At 47.0% G+C, this 14,506-nt stretch overlaps 1 protein-coding gene and 1 long non-coding RNA gene across 2 annotated transcripts; one reads left to right on the top strand and one right to left on the bottom strand.

The window, feature by feature from the left end:
* Positions 1-218: 218 nt before the first annotated feature.
* Positions 219-12,882, bottom strand: LOC118165624. Its single transcript, XR_004750143.1, has 2 exons — positions 12,522-12,882; positions 219-579 (listed from the first exon to the last, which is right to left on the bottom strand). It is a non-coding gene; the product is annotated as an uncharacterized LOC118165624 (long non-coding RNA).
* On the top strand, positions 896-11,085 carry REELD1 (reeler domain containing 1). Its single transcript, XM_035323785.1, has 8 exons — positions 896-1,713; positions 2,783-3,114; positions 3,795-4,017; positions 5,883-6,052; positions 6,166-6,231; positions 6,734-7,031; positions 7,766-7,829; positions 10,347-11,085. Exons 2-8 carry the CDS (start codon positions 2,895-2,897, stop codon positions 10,941-10,943), a joined length of 1,638 nt encoding a protein of 545 aa, XP_035179676.1. The 5' UTR covers positions 896-1,713; positions 2,783-2,894; the 3' UTR covers positions 10,944-11,085.
* Positions 12,883-14,506: the final 1,624 nt, after the last annotated feature.

Raw genomic sequence — 14,506 nt, 5'->3', positions numbered from 1 at the left:
TGTAATGCTGGTGTTTGGTGGATTCACATGTTTTCCCTATAGATGGGCAGGGTTCTGGAACTGCTTCCTTATTACACTAGAATTACAAGAAGGGGATTATTTAACTTGGGAGCAAGTTAGTAAGGAATAGCCAGAAGAGTGTGGCTGGTTTCAAGAAAGGATTAGGCACTAATATAGCATTACTTAAATGCACTTGTGTTTTTTTGTTTGTTTGTTTGTTTAATATATAAAGTATGGGCAATTGCAAACTAAAATAGAAGCAATAATGCAAACTATTCCTCCCCCCTTACTCTCCCCAACTACTACAGCTAAGACTTTCCGTTTTTACTGACAAAAAGTAGGAAAACAATAAGCCTTACATTATATCCTGAAAATCAGTGGATTTAAGGCCTTTTTCATGTACATATCTCAGATGAGAGGCTAGTACCACCAGTTCTGCACTTGCAAACCAGTCAAGCAGCTGAAAGCTGGGCTGTCAGCAGTCACGTCTTCACAGCAGCTTCACGCTAAGGCACGTATTGACCACCTCCACTCGCTGACCAGGGCAGGGTGTCGTGGTGTCCGCCACGGCCGAAGCACCTGCAAGAACACATTTGTCAGCAGAGGAGGATTCGAAGGTACCAAACCCTCTTCCATCACCCCTCCATCCGTAAGTGCTACAGCTGTGTGCATTGCCCTGCTGCAAGGCTAGGCCCCAGGCCTGTGGCACTGTGGGCACCTGATGCTGCATCCTGAAGAGAAAATGGCTGCTGAGGTGGTCGGTGCCTACATCCCTGCCTGCCTGAGGCTGCAACGCACTGGCACCACGCTCAGCCCCTTCTAATGGGGGCTCTTGGGTGATGACTGGGAGTGAGATTTCCAAACAGGGCTGCCAGAACTGTCAGGGGGCTCCAGCAGCACCTGCACCAGCCTGGCAATGGTGACCAGGGTTGGCCATGAGTCCAGGCCACCACAGCAGCCTGAAGAGACTAGGACAGAGTCAAAACTGAGCTGGGAAGTCAAGGGCCAGGACCAGCACCATGGCTGGGCACTGGCACAGCTCAGGCAGGGCCCAGGGGTGACCAAGGAACCAGGTCAGGGCAATGAGGGGACACCGGTAATGGCTAGAGCCACTTTGCCGTCACCCACCGTGCAGCCTCCTCAAGTACAGCAAAACTGATCACAGGCAGGGTGACGACAGGCAGCAGCGATGCTTTTATGGCCGTGTTGATTTCATACTGGCACACAGACAGGCTGTTTATGCAAATCTGCGCACAGCACAGCCACAACAAAGCCCACTTTCCAGCTTTTCGGCTTGAGCGGGGTAATCCCTGGTCTCACCAGGCCCCTGAGGACGAGGGGAGCATACTTGGTAAAGCTGGCACCCTGCCCCACCCAGATGGGTCCCAGGGTGTCCCACGCACACCCTATGGCTTGCTGCTGCCCCCCCGCTCCCTTGCTATTTGCCTTTGTTTTCACTGCAGAAGCTTGGAGGTATTTTTTTTTTTTTTTAAAAAAAAGGGGGGGGTGAGGGTGGGATACGAAGAGGAAAACTAATGTGATTAAGGCTGGATTTGGGCACTGCCGGCGCGTTCCCGTAGGCAGCGGGTGTCAGCAGTAACAGCTGCTGCACTTCCCATTAGAGGAGAAAGCGAAGAACTTCCCTGACGGGATGTGTCGCCGGCAGGCTGAGGGACGCGGCAGCAGCGAGCAGGGAGGTGTGTGTGTCCTGAGGTAAGTGTGTGGAGACGGCATGGATCTGGACCTGGACCCAGACCCAAACCCAGGTGGCTGTGGCCCTGGAGGTGACGTCCCCCCTGCGAGTGCATGGTGAAGGGTGCGGGAAGCAACGGGGGTGGGATGAGAAGGGGGAAAATGCACCCTGGGAACCTCCCGAGAAGCAGAGCTGCTGCTCAGAGGTACTTGCATGAGCTGCTGAGAGAAATCTCACCCAATAAGGGAGATTTAGGTGCATCTGGAGGGGAGGATGGCTCTAAGAGTACAAGGACATCCTGCCTCTAGCATGGGGGCTGAGGTGTTTGCCAAAGGCTTCTGTGAATCCCAGAACATCTTCTGGAACATAACTGATGGGAACGTGATGATGCTCGGCTGCAGAAGGTTAAACTGCGTCCATCTGTGCCCTGCTTCAGGCGGGGCACAAGCTGTTTCATGTGACAGTTTTTTAGAGTCAGCTGGTGAGTTTCAGAAGCGATGTAAATGGAGGTGCAGGCTAGACCTCCTTGGTCTCTGATTCCCTTTGACGCATTAGCATCTAATTTGTTGACTAAGTGTAACGAAATCTAAGCCAGGAAAAGCTACGTGTTGAAAAGATGTTAGAAAGAGCTGCATTAAAAGTTGGGCTACCTGCTTTATGACACGTTACCACTCACAGTAAGTGTGGTGCTCTCTCTTCATCTTCACTTTCAAAAGTGCAGTCTGAAAAATGGGAATAAAATACTCTGTCTAATCTGGAAATATGTTCTGTGCCAGCCACCAAATCTGAGTGACACTAAAAGCAAGGCATACAAAATATTGAACTTCTAGAGTTCAGAAGAGGTAGAGGGTGCTGAGCTGACTCCTGAGCATATACACACAGAGCCTTCTCCTCCTGCTAAATATGAACCAAAGTTCTGGAGCAAATCTCTCCCAGCTATTCACTCCACAGATGCTTCACAAGAAATGCATCCTCTGGTGGAGTCTCTCCCCTCCCAGCCCCAGTAATTTACTTCAAAATGTGAAATTCTGTGGATTCCCGGAGAGGCTCCGTGTGTTACAGAGATCGTTTATTCCTCTCCGTTTAAAGGCTGTGGGAACGGCTGCTCAGCTAATTCAAAGGCGACGGACACGCGTACAGACTGCAGATGCCAGAAGGCACCACTCTGAAGTGAACCTGCCTGCTGCCTTCCCGATGCAGCATGGAGGACCGGAGGAAAGTCCACCTGGTGATCGCTGGCTGGGTGTGCACAACCCTCTGCCTGGTTTCCTACACGGCTGCCTTCTCGCATGGCGCCAGTCTTTCCGCCTGTGCTGACATGATGCCCAAGCACCTGAGAGCTCAGCTGCACAGCCCCAGGAACAACTATGTTACCATCCACACCAACATGTCCTTCTACTTCCCAGGAGACAAGGTTCCAGGTGAGGAACAACTGCTGATTTTATATCTTAGCCATGGAAAAAAAACGTAAAGTGGTTATTAATTCTCAAAACCCTGCGTACTGAGCTTTCTGGTCTGTGCTCCTGACTCAGAAGAGCAATTATTTAGGAAACTTTCATGCATCTAAAAAACACATGCTAACTAATCACAAGTGATGACATTAATCTTTGTGAAGGATGGGAAGAGAACTTCCATGTGGCACTGCTCCAGGTGCGCTATGCTGGATGTCTCATCAATGGGAACTGAATGCATTTACAGAGAGATTCTGTTTGCAGCACTTTGCCCAAAGCTTTCTCAGGTGGTGCCTGGCTCCAGACTTTTACCACATTGCATGCAGACCAAGTGGTTGCCAGAGCAAGCTGGTAGGTTCAGATGCTTTGGGTGGGATTTGTCTCAGCTGTGTCTCAACCACACAGGAACCCATCACATGCACTGGCACGTGAGAGGCACCTCCAGAGGGCAAGCCACCTCCTCTGCCTCTCATGCCTGCCCCCTGTATCTAGCACATCCAACATAGACTGTAAGGACAAATATTGTAGGATGCTGGTTTCTTTTTGATGGCTTTCTTTTGATTTCACAGTGTCAATGGAAATTCCACTAAAAAAAATTCATTTGAGATCTGCAACACAGATCCCTTCGTGTCCCATGTCTTGTCTTGCAGTGACAGTGAGGAGCAGCCGGGATTTCATGGGCTTTTTGCTTCAAGCTCGCAAAGTGTCTAACGATGAAGTTGCTGGCACATTTGTCTTCATTCCTCCTGGTTCCAAGCTGCTGACGTGTTTTGAAGATGGCGATACTGTCACCCACTCGGACAAGTCCCTGAAAAGAAACCTGTCCTTTGTGTGGAAGGCACCAGACCAACCCATTGGAGACATCAAATTTTTGTAAGAACATGTTGGCTCCTAGCCACAACTAGTGTCTGCGCAGCTTCGGGTTTTCTCATTTTTCAGTTTTCAAAGACTTGGCTGTATTTTTCCATTGTACTTGTCCAGCCTGGTGGTTTGATGTCTTTTGAACCCCATATAGCTAAATACTTATCAAATGATGCAACAGTGCCCCAGCTGGTGTATAAATCTCCATTTGTATCTGCTGGGTAGCGCTCCTTTTTATTTACATGGCCACTATTTTCTCAGAATAAATGCACTGGGAGATGACAGCCTAAGCACTAAGGGCATAGAAATATTAAGGCGTAAGGAGAGAACTGTGATCACTCTGCCTGCCTTTCTAAATAATACAGCCCATAGGGCTTCCCTGCCTACAGGACAATGTCATATATCACTGCTGTGTTGATTTTTTATTTTTTTAATTTAGTGTGTTTTTGTTTTTTTTGTTTTGTTTTGTTTTTTTGTTTAAGTTAAATGTAAACAGAATTATTCCCAGTAGGATTAGTTAGGGAGCACAGGGTCAAAACTTAACATTGCTGTTCTGCACCGAAGTCCAAGTATTTTAGTTCTGATCTGGAATTAAGTTATTTTTTTCTAACTGGCTGTCTTAGGGGGAGAACAGTGATTTTTCATTTTAGAATAAATTGTTACGTTTTGACTTCACAAAATTGCTCAGAAGCTGCTGGGCCAGATCCCTGGCTGCTCCCCAAAACATAAGCCTCCCGGTGAGTGCCACGGCTTGTGCATCTCATCGTGATTCCACACAAATTCATTGAAACAAAAATATTTTTGCTCAGCATTTCCATTTTGCCCCCTGCTTCAGAAAATACTATTAAAAACATGGAAAAAACAAAAAAAAAAGCAGATAAAAATAACCCAAACGCAGCAATGCCTATCGCTAGCCACCCACTGCAATTCTCCCTGCATCCTCTGGCTGTTGCCCCCCAGGCTGACTGCCCGCAGCCTCTCCCTGCTGAGGCCAGGCTGTGCCCCCCCTCCATGTCTCCAGCAGAAACCTCCAGCCGATCCCTCCTCCCCTTCTCTCTCCCCAACTCCTGTGTCTGCCGTTGCTTCTGCTCTCAGATCCCTCACAACATTATTTATAAATCAGTAAAATTTAGGCAGATTTAAGGCAGACAGCAAAAGGCACATCCCGCAAGGGTGACCCCAGCCACACCGTAAATCTGTGTTTCAAAACTTGTGTCACGGCATCTGAGAAAACTCCTCGCTACACTTAAAAACCTCTCCCAGGAATCAGTCAGCCTAGGAGAAGCAGGGCTGTTTCCCCCCTATCTAATTTTCAGAAGCAGCTGAGCAACCCGGGTTGAAATTCTCCGAAAAGATCCAGCTTGAATAAGGCTCTGGGGACGAATGGCTACAGGCTGGCCAAGCGCAGCTTTGGCACCTGACAAAAAGCAGGCGCAAATATTGAAGGGCTGAGAAGAGAGAGCGCCTGTGGCTTTTTCTACCTATTCTGCTGTTTGTACAAGTTACACTGACTTGTTTTAATTAGTAAATACCTCTGTTGTTTCCCTGCCTACAGAAGATTATATGTAGAGCTATTCAAACTTCTCCAAATGTCCTCCTACCAACACAGCTAATATAATAGCTTTTTTTTTTTTCTTCTTCCATTTCTGTTCCCACACATTTTTTGATTGATCTTAATTATGAGTGATCCTTAAACCAGTATCTTTCACTTGGGACCTGGTATATTTTATTTGTAATATAAAATGTGTGATGGGCTAATCCTTAAAATATTTTTGCGCTGCCTTTAGATTAAAGCACTCCTTGTGATTAGCTAAGCATTCTGATCTTTTATTAACGGCATGGAGTGAGTAAATTCCTTCATCATTATCTTTTAACAGCATCTCTGTAGTCCAGTCATACTTTGTTTACTGGGCGAGGATTGAATCTGCTGTTGTTGCTCAACAAGGGCTGAACACCACGTCGGCTGGCACCAAGAAGGCCGGCCCCCTGACATCTGCATCCTTGCAGGAACCCGCTGACCCACGTGTAGCTGGCACAGCAAGCGAAGGTACGTGGTTTGTTGCTGACTGCTTCAAGCAGAGTATTTTTACAGCTTATTTCTTGCAACCATTGAAGACAAGTGAGATAAACAAGCTACAGAGGGCCGTTTAACTTTTTTAGCTGCCAGCGAGATCAGTGATGGCCATGAAGAACTTCCTGAAGGGAGGGTACAAGTCAGCATCCAAGGTAACAGAGACGGTCCCAAGAAAGGTTGCAACAAGATAAAGAGAGCTGCCAGATCCTATGATTTAAGAGCTAAAATGCTACTGAAAAAAAATAAACATATTTTGCCTAAAATCCCATCTCCTAAAGACAAGCAAGTGTAGTTAGCAATACTGCGTAAATAACATCTCTAAATGTGACTACTACCCTTCAGGCATGTAGTTATTTGTATTTATGCAGCCTCGGATTGGTAAAATACTCAAAGAATTTACTTATACTACAATCAGATGTGTTTCTCAGCCTTTTTGGCACGGCACCGAGTTTTAATTATTTTACTTGAATGCCTTTTAGGCAGTGGGCTTTGCTGCTTTACTCTCCATCTGGGTTCCTATTTAAATTAAGTGACTTAAAATAAAAGTCACTGCTATGATCCTTTCTAGTAAATGCTAGCACCAAGTGGGATTTGAAATAAACAAAGCAAAGAAAGTCGATTTCTGCTTTTTGCTCTGTCTCCATGTCTTGCAAGGCTCCAGCTCTCCTGCTGCTGCCCCCAGCTCTCCCCAGCACACCAGCCCAGCTCCTGCCAGCCTCACCCCAACACCAGCACCGGGGCCAGGTTTTGGTGCACGCCCAGGTACATCGCCCACTGCCGAGCCAACGCAGTCCCAGACTTTGCTGGATGCATCCAGCAGGAGCGGAGGGAGCAGCAACTCCAGCGGTCTGGGGCTGGAGCCATCGCTCACCTTCCAAGAGCCGGGCATGGCCGGCGCTCTGCAAAGCTTCCTCTTCCAGGACTACGCCTCCAGCCAGAGCCCCGCTCACGGGTACTGCACGGACACCCAATGCAATAACTAGGCAGTGGGACCAGCCGCTTCCCCGGCAGTCCTGGGGAAGGAAATCAATGCTGGTTTCACTGTGGGTGGATGAGGGTCCATGGAGCAAGGCATCTGTGATTGTAGAGGGGATGTGAGAAGGTGTTTGCTTGCTGAACTTTCCAAAAATAATCTTTTGGAGATGGCACACGCCAGACAGCAGCAGTGAGATAACTGAGAGCAGACAGAGAACAGGCCTTCTGCTGACTAGCCCAGCAGAGCTGCCTAGCCAGGTGACTGGAAAATGTGATAAAAGCTATTGACCACAGTTGATTGCTAAAATATTTTTCTAAAAGTGTGTGCAAGCGTTCAAAGAAATGGTGAACTTAGCAGACCTATTTCTTCACCTGCAGGGAAAAGGAAGAAAGGATTTAAAGCAATTATGAAATTTTGCCTTGAGGGTGTCTGCTCAGACATCTTAAAGGGTTTGGGCCACATGACCTTCCATGCAATGTTTTATACAGCGGGTGTAAATGAGTAAATGATGAGTCTAGGACTAAAAGATCAGACATTATTAAAAATATGACCCTATATGGTGTGTGTTGACTGTGTGTATCACGGGGTTGCTCCAACAAGTGGCAGTCTTTACAAATCATGCATACTGTAGGCCCCAGGGGTTCTTCTAATGTGATCTGAAGCAAGAGATGCTGTGTATTAACCATGTCTTTCCTGTTTCGATATTTTAGAGCACAAAGCACTGCCAGCACTACCAAACCATACCCGTGTTTGATGTGTGAAGAAGAAGGGGAGGTAAGCACTGGGCATGGGGAGGATGTCTTCTGCAATGGCAGAAATTGTTGGAAGCTGGGGAAAGGTCTAAGAGACCTTGCTCCTTCACAGGACCAAGCAGCCTGCATAGGTCTCCAGAGTGACTTAAATTACTTTGAGATTGTTAAGTTTTATTTTTTTAACCTTAACTTGGAATTGTTTTTTATTTTTATTTTTTTTTGTTTCCATTTGAGCCTGATGCCTGGATTTCTGAGTCCTACTGCCAAAACAATTTGACATAACTTTTCCATATGTAACCATGCCCATGACTACAGGCTGCTGGGTGTTACTGGGCTGGAAATGTGCATTTTATTCCAGTGGAAGGCTGAGATATTCCTTTCCAGAGGTGCCCGTTACATTCACTGGAGGTCAAAGATTTCATCCATTCTGGTAAAAGCTGAGGATGCTTTCAGAGGGCAGTTCCACACCGCTCTGTGCACACAACAAACCTGTGTTCTCCTCAGTCTCCTAAGGGTGGTAGAAACTTTAAAACCTGTTTCCTTGTTTTCCACCAAGCCAAAATGTTATTTCCTGATAGCACACTAAGTCTCAGAGTGACCTCCAGAATGACTCTGTTTCCCTAGTAGCATTTAGCCTCTCTTTCTGCCCTTTTTCTTCTGTCTTTCGAAGTAGTCACCTCCTTGTGGTGTCACTGCAGGCCTGCTCTGTGTATAAAACTGGAACATACAGAGTCTGTATGGTACTCCTGGGACCCGCACTGCTGGGACCCGCACTGCTCCGCTTGCAGGGACGACGTCCCACCTGTCACTGCCGGGGGACCGCCCAGCACAGTCCTTCTGTTTTCTGCTGTGCACCTGAGACAGCTGGGAGAGCTGGAGATGTCGGAGGGGACAAGCGGGTGAGGGCGCCTTTCAGGAAGGGGTGACCTCAGGAGATGGCCAGACAGGTGTGAAATGACAGCAGTCGTGGGGGAGTGGCGGGGCTGCACTGAGAGGGAGGCGTGAGACGGAAAGAGCATGCGGGTAAGTAGAGACACATCTGGCGGCGCTACGGAGAGAAGTGAAGAAACGGCAGAAGATGGAAAGGATGCTACTGTGCAGTGCAAGACCAGAAGAGCATAATGAAATAAAAATACTGAAAGGAGAGAAGCAGTACAAAGACAAAGAAGAAAAATGGTGAGACAGGGCAAGGACATGCAAGGAAATTCTATTTCCTACAGCAAAGTCCCAAATCCTGCGCTATATCCCTACATCAGCTGACATTATGAGGTCTAGCAAACCATACACACGCAATATTAACTTTGCCAGCCAGCTACCCTACAGCTCGCAGTTCAACCACTGAAATTCTTTTATTTACTACCTGTGTTTTACTAGCACCTTCCTTTCTTCAGAAATTGTCTCTTCCACAAAGGAGGCTCTGACACCACCCCCGCCCCCCTTTGGTTCACAGCTTGCCAGGGCTCCTACCTCAGCTTTGTGCTCCTGTCACACGGCCTTCCCAGCAAGCTTTAGAAATCACTAGTGATGGGAGAGGGTGAGATTTTTCTCCAGTGTAATTAATGGATGTGTGAAAAAGCCTGCCAGGCTGGACAGGCTGGAGAGTAGCCAGCTACTAAGGGCCAGATCCAAATCTCGGTGGAGCCAAAGAAAAGACTCCAGTACATTTCACAGGTTTTGGATTGGGCCTCAGGTGCGCAGTGGGAATGGAAAAATTCTGTGGGGGCCTCCTAAATTGCAAGATTGTTTCACAGTTAGTCTTGGATGATATTTGCAGCAAAGCCTGGACTGCAGACCTGGCATGGGGCGGCTGTCATTTTGTGACTGATAAAATAAGGTGCCTGGCACCAAGCAGAGCCCCTAGAAATGCACCGGAGCAAGGAGCACTATAACGCGTGGTTGAACAGTGCTGAAGGGCAGCAGATTTCAAACTGGCTGTGCAGACTGAGAAAGCAGGACAGGCCTTGGGGAGAGTTCGCAGCTTTTATGGCCAAGGGCCACCTCAAGCCTTCTCACGGCCCCTCAGCTCCATGGCCTAATCCGCAATCTCAGAAGGGCAATGCTGAATTACAGTGGGCCCACTGTGACCCCAAACACAAAGCTTGGCTGCGAAGATCACACCTGTCCTTTGAGCATCACTAAAGGCAGGAATTGTTTATTAAGTGATTTTTCTGTGGTAACAATGCCCGTGAAAAATACCACTACATCAACAATGGGAGCTGCACACCTTTACTTATGCAAAGCAGTGACCTTCCTCTCTGCCCATTCAACACGCTTACCTTGCCCCTACAGGATCAGCTGCCAGTGCCTCACCTCCCGTGACTATTTGATACAGAAAGAGCAGTTCTGAATCTAGCTTGTTTCCTAAACGCTACTACCGAGTAGTGTAGGGGATGAAACAATAGTTTTTTCCAAGGCCAGGGGATGCTTGAACCAGAAACACAGAGCTGAATGATATAGTGGAGTTGGTAGCGGATGAGAATCTAATCAGCCTCCTTTCTGTTCCCTCACTGGATATTTTGCCATGTTTTTGCTTTCAAAGGCAAGCACTGAGAACGGGGACACCTTGAAAACCTCCCTGCAGGCAACAGCTTCTTGGTCCGCCCTACAGATGCGCCATCACCTGGGTGAAGCTGCTGTGACCACAGCCTGGTTTGGCGACGTGGACACTACCAGCAATTTGTCGTTGGCTTCAAGGCAGATGGCAGAAAGCAAGCCGTCACTGCCGCTGGAGGAGGCAGGCTCCACGGGCAAGGAGGAGAAGGAGGAAGTCAGAGAGCAGGCAGGTGGGAATACACTGCCGGGGGTGACCAGACCAGCTCCTGAATCTGCTGCTCCTGGGAAGGGAGAAGGCTCTCGCAGAGGGACACGTCTCATAGCAGCAAAGCTTGGCATCCTCCTCGTCTGCACAGCCGTCCTGGGCCTGGCTCTGGCAGCTGGCTTGCGCTGCCTCTACGCCCAGTACTGCCACAAGCGGACGGAGGTGTCCTTCAGTGAGCCAGACAGCGACGTCGTCACCGTCAGAGAGAACGGGGAGATGATGCACTTCCGCAAGATCCGGGAGAACAGCTTCGTGCTGGTCCAGGCTGAGTACAACTGGGTCAGCCCCTCCAGCAGCGGGAAAAGGAGAATAATCTAAATGTTTGCAGCGCTTAAGGCAGAGCCACGTAGGTGAGCCAGCTGCCCGTAGAGGTGAAAATGGCCCAGATGTGCAGAACACAGGCTCTAGAAAGCAGTAGTGTCGTTTGTGTATATGCACACGTAGAGGTAAACAAAAGTGACGCAGCCAGTTCAAGCAGAGGTGTTAGTGAGAAAGATCTAAGCTTCTGCTCCTAAGAAAATAAATGTAGATAGACTGTTCTGTGTTACACTTACCACAATTAATATTGTATATCTGCTCATTAACTGTCATTGCAGCCATTACACTTCCTCTGTTGCCTTAAGGGTGTAGCCAAGAATAGAAATTCTTCCTCTGCACTGTACTGTTGTCTCCTATTTAATCTCAGCAAAAGTTTCAAGTGTTATATTTTCTCCTCCTTTCTAGGAACTAGAAACCCCTGATTTAAACAGCCATTCTCATTTAGAAGCTTACAGGTTTAGGTCTGTGCACTTGGTATGTCTCAGATGACAAAATATTTGCCACTAGATTTAAAGTTTCAATTTAAAAATAAAAAGCAATAACTCAGTAGCGGAGAACATTGATCCAAAGGATGCTGAATTGATCTAAGGGAAAGAAACACAGGGTAGCCAACACCAGCTTTTGGGGGAGAAACATGCCGCCTCATCAGGTGCAAATGGAAGAAAACCTTTTCTATCCATTTGCACCTGATGAGGAAGCTTGTTTAAGCCTGACAGCCATTATTTACTTTGTCCTTTATTTTGAGTCAGTTCAGTAACACTCTGTGCAGAAACACACACTGAGAAGTACCCTTTCCAGGTCACTTTGGAGATCCCCAGCAAAGGCTGCATGGTAAGTTAACTGCATCCTTCTCTGAGTCTGCAAACTTCCCTCCGACTGTGTGATTTTCTGCAGGAGGGCACTGAAACAGCCCTCGGAAAACATGAAGACCCTTGGCACATTCCAAGAAGGAAAGGTGATGAAGGCAAGGGCAAAGGTTTGTTTTACTGAAGCCTTAAAAGAGTAAGAAGTAATCCTGACAATAGTCCTCCCAAGATGTAAACTTAAGAGCCTTTCAGAGAACAGCGATCCCCTCTTCTGGTGTCCTTTGCTATGGCGCAGGGGCTGGGTGGTCCCCTGAGCTGTGTAACACAGAACACACTTAAACCTGGGTGCTGCAACTTCTGTCACAGCCCGCAATACTCCTGCCCCACTAAGCTAAGCAGATACTGATGGGATCCTGATGGCTTACACTTCCTTCGCGAGGATGGGGAGACCAGACAACTCTGTCAGCAGGGCACTGTGGCCATCTCCAGCTAGCTGGCCATCCTCACACTTGATAATCAGTCAGTGCTCTGCTCTCACTTACTGCCTTGCATTGCCACTGACTTCAGTGGAAACATGATCTCCTCCTGTTCCGACCCCTGCAGGGTAACACAGCGTATCGTTTGCTAATAGAAACTTCCATCTTGAGGAAGGGCTCGTTTCTGACCATACTGCGGTATTGTGATTAGCGACATGAAGCCTTGCAGTCCCTATGTGGCCAAATTTCTGTCACGTAACAGTAAAATAAACGAGTAAGAAAATAAGCGTACTCACAAATGCAGCTTGCAGACGACCTTGGCAGTCGTAACCACCGCACTTTGATGAGAAGGGTGACTGCACCGGCGCACTTCTACTGCAGAGTAGCCAAGGTTGGGGGCAGTGCTGTAATTGAAAGTACATTTGTTTCAGGGCTCCAAAGGGTGTTAGGTGAATGCTTTTATGTTCAGTAAGTCCAGTTCAAGCACTAGCTGCTAGGAACTTTATAGTTTTTTAAGCACAAGTCTAGACACACACAATGAAGTTCCCCTCCTATGTCATGCTTTAGAAAGAAATCATGTTTCTCTGTCCCAGTGTTGCTGAACTGTCTAGTGACTGAAGCAGACTGCATTTAATTCATTGTTAATGCAGCCAAAAAATTCCTAATTAACTGAGAAAATAGGCCAACAAACTCTTAAATATTTAAAGAACTATCACATATTATTTTAAGAAGTTTCTCATGAAGGCATAGTTGTTTATAAATAAATTACAAATACTTATGTCCTCTTCCACTTTCTCTCTAGGTTTAATGTTATCAGACCGGTGCAGCTTGAAAACTGTACCCTTTTCCCCAGCACTTTCCCTATAACCCAGCACTGCTTCCTACCAGATTGATTGCAGAAAATGAAAGCCTCAGTCTGAAAGAGGGAGGTGTTTGATTAGGACAGTAGCACTTCAGTGCTACTCTTGCCTTCTGCCAAACTCTACCTTCTGTTAAATTTATGCAGCTCTAGTATTATTAGTTGTAAAAACAGTAATGGTGAGCTCTGAGGGACACATCTCCTTTGAATTAGTAATGAGTTCTGCTACTTCGTGGACTTGGCTGAGACTGAAAGTGCTTGTGTTTTTTTCTTGACTTCTGAATGATGTTTCTCTTACTGTAGTTGCTGTGGGAAGAGGGCTAGAGGTTCTCTCTCTTCTTAATGCTGCAAAAAACACAAGCAATACTTTATTAAAAGGGAAATCATTCAAATGGCCCACATTCTTCAGTGACTCACCTTTTAGTGAAATTAACCTGCGCTCATATTTGTAGCGAGTTTAAGTGAAAAAAAAAAAAAAGAAGTAGGAAGACACAAACCATTCTAATACTTGTTAGAGTGAGAAGTGAAAGAATTTCCCTCTCTGGGTGTATGACTGTGTTGGTCACAAATGCAGCCAGTCTGTTGGCTTTATTTCAGCAGTGGGGGATCTCAGCTCCTCCACTGCAGGTCAGCCTGAAGTAGTCTGTGGCCCACGTGAGGCCACCATCCCTCAGCCAAGTGACAGTGCTTTGTCTGAATTGCTGACAGAAGGTGTCAGAGGAGCTTCCATTCAGCTCTATTTCACACCCATCCTAACTCTGTCTCCCCACCAGTCGAACAGGCATCAAACACAGTTTTAGCAGTGAAAACTCCTATGGCTCAAATACTTTGTTGTTGTTACGATGTACAAGCTATCCTAATTTTAAAAAAGTTTTAGAAATAACTACTGTATGGACATACCCATTTATCACTCCCTTACTTGCATACTCATTTTCCCATCTTGTGTCACTGTGATTCCCATTTTCCCTCTGCTTCATTTAAAAAGAAAAAAAAAGAAAAGCGAGCACTGTCCCCACATCACCAATCCTGCGTATTGAACACGTAACACCATCACTTACTGATTCTTATTGCTTCTTCATGTATCAACACCAGTTTGGATCAAGCCCTTCCGTGACTCTGTTCCCCTCTGCCTGGGGGATGATGTTGTCTCACACTATGCTGCATCTGCTCTATTAAACGATTCCTGACCCAACTCCAGTTAGCGGAGGATGGCAGCCCTCCAATACATTAGTGGCATTAAACATCGTGCAGAGCGGTCACATTAAGCAGAGCGTTTGGCCCAAGGCTTGGTTAAGTCATCACAAACATTTCCTGCACTGGTTGAATTGTCACTCATGAGCAAAAAAGACAAACATGCACTACTTTTGTCAGCTCCAGAATGGGTGACAAGACTCGCGCGACGCTTTCCTTTGTTGAGGTAAA

Source organism: Oxyura jamaicensis, chromosome 4 (assembly GCF_011077185.1).
Source record: "Oxyura jamaicensis isolate SHBP4307 breed ruddy duck chromosome 4, BPBGC_Ojam_1.0, whole genome shotgun sequence".
Lineage (NCBI taxonomy): Eukaryota > Metazoa > Chordata > Aves > Anseriformes > Anatidae > Oxyura > Oxyura jamaicensis.
This window is presented reverse-complemented; position numbering and strand designations above follow the sequence as displayed.